At 32.7% G+C, this 7,405-nt stretch overlaps 1 protein-coding gene across 2 annotated transcripts in view; it reads left to right on the forward strand.

Moving 5' to 3' along the window:
* Positions 1-7,405, forward strand: part of spag1a (sperm associated antigen 1a) — a 32,956-nt gene that overhangs the window by 8,203 nt on the left and 17,348 nt on the right. For both annotated transcript variants that reach the window (NM_001089406.2, XM_073930957.1), the window contains exon 4: positions 2,533-2,687. In NM_001089406.2, the coding sequence (NP_001082875.2) occupies positions 2,533-2,687 (155 nt within the window). The remainder of the gene's footprint in view (positions 1-2,532; positions 2,688-7,405) is intronic.

Raw genomic sequence — 7,405 nt, forward strand, 5'->3', positions numbered from 1 at the left:
TACAAAATAAAACATTTTTACAGTGTTTTAGTGTTATTCAGATGAGTTTTTAGCCACTCTAAGAATTTCCAACTTTTTTTATAGTATACTAACTTAAGTGTTTTCTTCTTAACATTATTATCAGTAATGTTTTAAAGGTTCTGTAAAAAAAAAAAAAAAAATATATATATATATATATATATATATATATATATATATATATATATATATATATATATATATATATATATATAAATAAATATATATATATATATATATATATATATATATATATATATATATATATATAGATAGTTTTTTTTTACTTAAAAAAAAATGTCTTACTTTTAAGTATATCTATAAGCTAGCATGCTCCGAAACAGTGACAAAATTTGTGTTTAGAAGATATAAAAAAATAAAAAATAAAAACACATTTTTCACATTACCTCATTCTACATTTTATCTTGACCAGTCAAACACTCTCTAGTATCTGACATACCCTGCCCCCTTTACGACGCTCTATATACGATACTCTTGAGCTCAACCACTCCCACTGGCAGAGCGGTGATAAAACGAACACTATTAGCTGTTTTTTTTTAAATGGGGAGGAGCTACTCTATGTCCCATCCTCTCTAAATTTTTCAGTTGAGATTACGTTTAACATAGAATAAAACAAAATGCAAATTTCAAAGCACTTCAGGGGTCCGTTCTTCGTACGTGGATTACTCTGTTAGCTGGATTTGGATATTGACGATTTGACACGATCCAGGATCGTTTCGTTCTTCAAAGCTGATCCGAGAGTTGTTGTCATAGCAACAGTTCTGCTAGGTCAAACCTGATCGGGAGCAGGTTCAATTCATATAAACAGGATTAGATCGGCTCAGTTCAAGCAAAGATAATAGAGAAAGTATGTTACGAATTCTGATATTTTCTTACAGTAGTAGTTATATACACTTGAGAAAATGGTACATATTTTTGTAACTATATATATATATATATAAAGTTATAGTCATTAATAAATTAAATTAAGTTATACATATTAATAAAACGTATGCAATCTGCACCCTCGAAATGAAAGTACAAAGACTGCCACCTGGTGGAGCAAAGAGAAAACTTATTGATATGAACTTTTTAGATTGCTTTAGTACAAATTGTGTATAATAGAAATGCAGAATATGTGACTTTTCTAAAAGCAATAATACATTTATGCAGTTTTAAACATGTTTTGATAGTTAATATGCCAGTGATTTGATGCTTCACAAAAGTTGCAGACACCTTTACCAATATGAAAACGCTTTTGTAAACAACCAGTTATTATTTACACCGATTAAAAAACGGCAACTATAATAAAGAAAATCTTTTCTAAATGTAGAACTAAATACATTAATTTGCATTGAAATACATGATGAATACTCTTGACACATGAAAGGGGAAAGCCTGCAGCTCACAACAAATGTGGAAGGTTATTGCGTGTCATATTTAACAAACCGTTTCCTGCTAATTTGATGTAATTTTGCTCACATGGATAATTGAATATAAATCAGATGATGTCATTACGCTGCTGTGCCGTCAGCCAATCGCTGCATTGCCGATCATGATTTCGAGGATCGATAGATCTGTCCTTCACAACACACGCAGCGATCTCAGATCAGTTTATCCAGACATTCTAATCTGATTCGCGAACTTGTTTGAAGAACCAAATTAGCGAGAGATCAGTTATCAAGATTAAAAGATCCGGGATCTGCCAAATAATCTTAGATCATTTAAGCGAGGTACGAACGACGGACCCCTGGGGAACCTTTAAATGTTGTGGTTGTGCAAATAAATGCATATCCTTTTAATAATTTTTCCAAATGTATTTTTACCAGGTGGAATTTATGGTATGTATTTTTTCTATTTAAAAGACTTAAAGTATTTTTTTAAATGACCATTTATTCTGATGATGTTGAAATATTCTGAAACTATATATACAGTTTTGGGTGTCATCAAAATGCTAATTATTTACAGTACAATATAAAACTGTGACAATTTTTGGTATTACAAACATGATATGCATATATATGGATTTGGTTAGAATGCAAGCACTATCTGTTTTAAGACCTTGAAATGATTTATAATAAGCTATATGTGTTATAACATTAAGTAAGAAAGCTATAACATAATTGGTGTGATTTGGCAATTTATTATTATCATTATTGAGCACAAAATAATATGAAGGGTTCATTTAGTATCATTTTTCCTTTACATGTTGTACATTTTGTAATTTACGCATTGAATTGTTTTTAAGAAAATTCTGGAAAACTGCCAGGCAGTAAGTTTCCGCCAGTACATTTTCCATTACAGAGCTGTTTTACTTGTAAATAAAAATAAATTCCAATACTCAAGATGTAAACATGATTAATCATATCCTACGCTTTCAAGTAAACAGACAAGCTTAATGACAATTTGTAATATATTTGCTGGAAACATAAGCAAATAAATTACTCAAGGAAATGACATGAAATTGTAATCATTCCAGTAAAGTCATAAGTTACGTCTGATATCTGCTTTCAGAATCACTAAAATGCTGATTGAGCAGGACGGTCCTGACTGGCGAGAGAAGCTTCCAGAGATTCCAGCGGTTCCTCTTTCTGCTCAGCAGCACCGCAAAGAAGAGCCCAGCGCAGAGCTCCTGCAGGCCCGAGCAGAAAGAGCAGAACAGGAGAAAGGTGACTGTAAACACATACACACTGTGAGGTTATTCTGCATAACACCATAGCTATGCAGAAGTCTGCAATCTGGCTGGTTCATTGTGTTTAAACTGGTTTTGAGGAAGCAAAGGTTGTGAATGCCCTTATGTGGTGAGCGTTTGGGTGTGTTTCATGCAAACAACTACCCTTAAGCATGTTGTGTTTCATTTAAATGCAACATTAGAATAAGACTGAGGGTCACTTAATTTGCATAAAGCACAAGTTGGAAGTTTTTCTTGAGGCACTTTGCATGTAAATATGAAAAATCCATGCAATAATTAGCATATCAATTCAGCAACATTATGCTATATATATATATATATATATATATATATATATATATATATATATATATATATATATATATATATATATATATTTATTTATTTTTTTTTTTTACATTTACTTTATTCATTTAGGAGACAATAGAAAGAGATCGGTTAGTTCAGCATTTTTTAACATTTTATTCTTTTAAATAAATAGAGGACAAACAAACAGGGAGTTGTTGATGTTGATGAAACAGATGAGTTGTCAGTTATTTCTTAATACTCATCTGCTTGCATAAAGTTTGGCAACCATCAAGCAGTTTCAAACCTTTATGGGTTTCTTTATTCTGTTGAACACTGAAGAAGTAACTTGTAACCGTTAACATTCGTAGTAGAAAAAAACTTATTCTATTTATTTTAATGGTTACAGATTTACAGCTTTCTTCCAAATATCTTCTTCTGTGTTCAATAAAAGAAATAAAGTCAAACAGGTTTGAAACAAGTGAAGGATGAGTAAAAGATGACAGAATTTTGATTTTGAGGTGAACCCTCCCCTTAAAGGTGAAAATCCTTGAATGTGATTTTGTGCTCCTTTGGGATCCCAGCAGGCACATAATTTCAGATTGAGTTTGAAAATGAAAATGGGGTTGACGTCAGAACCCAACGTCAGATCGACATCAGTGTCCAAAGCTGGACAGACGTAGCATTTTGGTTATGTTCCAATGCAACCTAAAAGCAACAAAACATCAACGACTAATGATGTTCCAGCTTGACGTTGTGTGGATGTTACCAATATGACGTCTATCAGACGTTGGATTTTGGTTGTCACACCTGACGAATAAATGTCAGTATTTGACGTCAATATGACGTTTATTTAAGATGTTGGCTCGACGTTGGATTTTGGTCACTTTCCAACACAACCTAAAATTAACAAAATATCAACGTCATTTCATGTCATTATTGGATGTCAAAATACCATTGTTCTTAGACACTGGCGACCTACATCTAACCTAATATTAAATTTCTTATGATGTTGTGTGTCTGCTGGGATGGTACCACAAAGTGAAAATTGTTAGCAGCAGGCAAAGTCCTGCCGTGCACACAAGTCTAAAAAAGTGGATTCAGGTAAAGAGGTGAAGAGCCAGGGGCCATTTTGTAAGATAACGGTTGCTTTGTAGCAGTTGCTGTTGGGTTTGTCAGCATGAGGCTCTTAAGGTCTTTCAGATTTTGGTCTTTTCAAATCTGTGTAAAATGTAAAAAAATCCCAAATTCAGTTTTAATAGCAAAACTACTGAGGCAGTCATTTTGGTATTTTTTTTATGTAAATTAATAACTGGATTAAAATAAAACCCATACCTATAATACCCTGACTTTTCCTAAATGTGATTATATTTTATTCTAACCCTACAATTTTATTAAATAGTATTATTTTTATTTTATTAATTTATTTTATTATAAAATATTACAATTAAATTTTATACAGCATATTTCAGCATAAGCTACATTTATTCCTTTGAATATGCATGCCTCTGTTGCCTAACAACGTTCTGCTTCTTATAGCAATAAACATAACTTAGTAAAGAACATAACCCCAACTTTAAGAAAAAAAAAAACTTTGTTCTTCCTGTCTGCTGGAAAAAGGGAGGTATGCACCTTTGAGGGCAGCCAAGTTACTCATTACAAAAATTATTGTGCTTTTAGGGTAATAATTTAATAAAATATGACGACAGACCATCAAAGCTTAATTATAAAATCTCAATAAAAGCTTTGAATGTAAATTTGATGTGTCAATACGGCACAATCTTGTTTTTGGCCACACTTCAGACACTTTGTTTCTGTTTCAATAAAAAAAAAAAAAAACATTTTCTCAAAAATAAATTTTCCTTCTGCACTGAGCCATAAATCTTCCCTTCAACGGTAATTACATAGATCTACTTTACAGCAGTGGTGTAAAGTAACCAATTACAAATACTCCAATTACTGTAATTAAGTGGTTTTTTTCAGGAATTGTAATTTTCCTAAGTAGCTTCACAAATGTGTACTTTTATTCCACTATTATGCTTCAAACTGCAGTCGCTACTTTATTTCTTATTGAGTAGAAAAATCAGTCCTGTGATTTCTGTCCAATCCAATTGCAAATAGAAAAAAACATCAAACTGAACTACCTCAAGAGACGTTTACATTATTGACTGTTTAGACCATGTCATTAATAAGATGAGGGACGTTGACTGTATGATGACTGAAATCAGCAAATGGCCTTCAACAATAACTAAATGCACTACAGAATGTTACACTTTCACACAAACGCACAAATTGCATGCAAAACCATCAACCTTTTTACTAGGTCAAAATAATCGATTAACCGTTAACCGAAAGGGTGCGTTTGTGACCGATTAATGCTATCAGTTAAACAATTAAAATTATTATTTTATATATTTTTAGTTTGGCTGCATAAGGGGCAGATTGAATGCGCCTTTGCGTTAAGAAGGGCATCTTTTACACGCAGCTCATCCCAGAGCAGCAGTTTGTGTTGTCAAGACAACTACAGAGAACTTTTAAAGAGCATGGTTTCCGCTACATTCATTCTTCCATGGCGAGGACCAAAATGCATCCTTCCACAGCTACATTACCCATTTAAAACATTCAGTTATTGTTGTTGTTGTTTTTAATAGCGGGTTATAATCGCATCAAATCGTATTAAAAGGTAAGTGAATTATAACAGCGCAAACTTTTCTGTAATCGTGTAGTGCTGTGCGCTGTCTGTTTAATCCTTTGGGGTTACGTGGTGACTGACTGACAGACTGACAGGTGCGCGATGCGTGAGGCCAGCAAACACGCAGAAGCTTTCAGTTAAGATGAACACAGTTTCTATAGTTATACTTTATTCATAGATACTCTATCTTGCTGGAGTTTATAGCCGTTTCGCTTTACTTCAGGACGCATTATTGCTGCTCTGAAGGTCTAATCGCTGTTTTAAGTTATCCAGAGCTGAATGAATGTACAAATCTTGAATATCACAATATTATTAAATATTAGAATTTTATCAACATATACAGCAACACTTTTGCACAATCGATACCCAGCTGATTCAGTCGTTTCATTAGAGGACCGCGCCTCTTCTCTTCTTTTTTCCTTGTCAACATATAAAGGCAGGTGCGCCTCGCGTTTTTGGAATGAAAAAAGCACGTTAGCTGTGGTTGGCCACTTGTTCAACTGCAAGACATAGCCTACTTAACTTGCGGGACGATAACGTATGCTATAACCTGTGCCTACAGACACATTTGCCAAAGAAGCAAAATGGAAGAAGAATATTGCTGTTTAACAGACGTGTTGATGCCAAAAAAAGCGCTGATGTTGACCTGGATCTGCATCATAAACGCAACAAATAGGCTTTACCTTTTATTTTACAGCGTATAAAGCATGTATGCACATTAATGCAATATCATATTTAAACAACAAAACTGTTTACAAAAAGTCAACATAGGCTATGCGCGTGTTGTTGTCTTTTCATCACGCAGCGCGCGCACTTGAGCCGCGATGGAGAGAAAGGAAACCATAGCAAGACATAATCTTTAAAATAATGATTTCTATTAAAAATGTAAAAGGTTTTGTGATTATAATAATACAAGCAGGGCATTAAATAAATGCCAATTTATTTGAGGGCGATTTGAGGAAGTCTGCTATTTTATTTGACGGAAGACAAAAAGATGATTGGAAAAAAACAACCTATGCCGGTTATTAAAAATAATCAGTCAGTGTTTTCGATTTGTAATATAAATTAATTATTTAAGTGGAAAATAATTTAAATAGAGCAGTCCTATTTATTTTATTCATTTTATTTAGTTTATTCTGTTCTTCTTTGCTAAACACTGCAGGTGCGTGAAGATGCTCTGTTGTTCTGTTCTGTTATTAATATGCTAGCATATAAAAATAAATCAGTATTTTATGCAATATTTAATGTGTCTAATATGTGTCAGACACAAAATAGACACCTCAATTTGTTTAATATAAAATTAATAGTAATCTGACCAGTTAACCGTTAATAACCGATTAATGAGCGTCGGTTGTCGGTTAGCAAAATTAACCGAAATGAGCATCCCTACCTTTTACAGTGTAATACTACTCTTGAGTACTTTTAAAAGGGCTACTTTTTACTTTATTTTACACTTCTATACTTTTTTTAAGTGATAGTTTCAACATATACCTTTACACTACTTGCACTACATGGTACTTTAACTGAGTATGAATTTTCATTACTCTTTCCACCACTGTTTCAGTTTCATTCATATCTATTTTCTGAAAAAAAAAATAGATAAAAATAAAAATGTCCAAAATCCAAATCCTCTCCGAAAAAACCATTTCCAATATTCAACCAGTTTTTTAAACAGCTTCTTTCATAGTTCAGATTTTTTTTCTGCAAATGTATGCAAA

Source organism: Danio rerio, chromosome 19 (genome assembly GCF_049306965.1).
Source record: "Danio rerio strain Tuebingen ecotype United States chromosome 19, GRCz12tu, whole genome shotgun sequence".
Taxonomy (NCBI): Eukaryota; Metazoa; Chordata; class Actinopteri; order Cypriniformes; family Danionidae; genus Danio; species Danio rerio.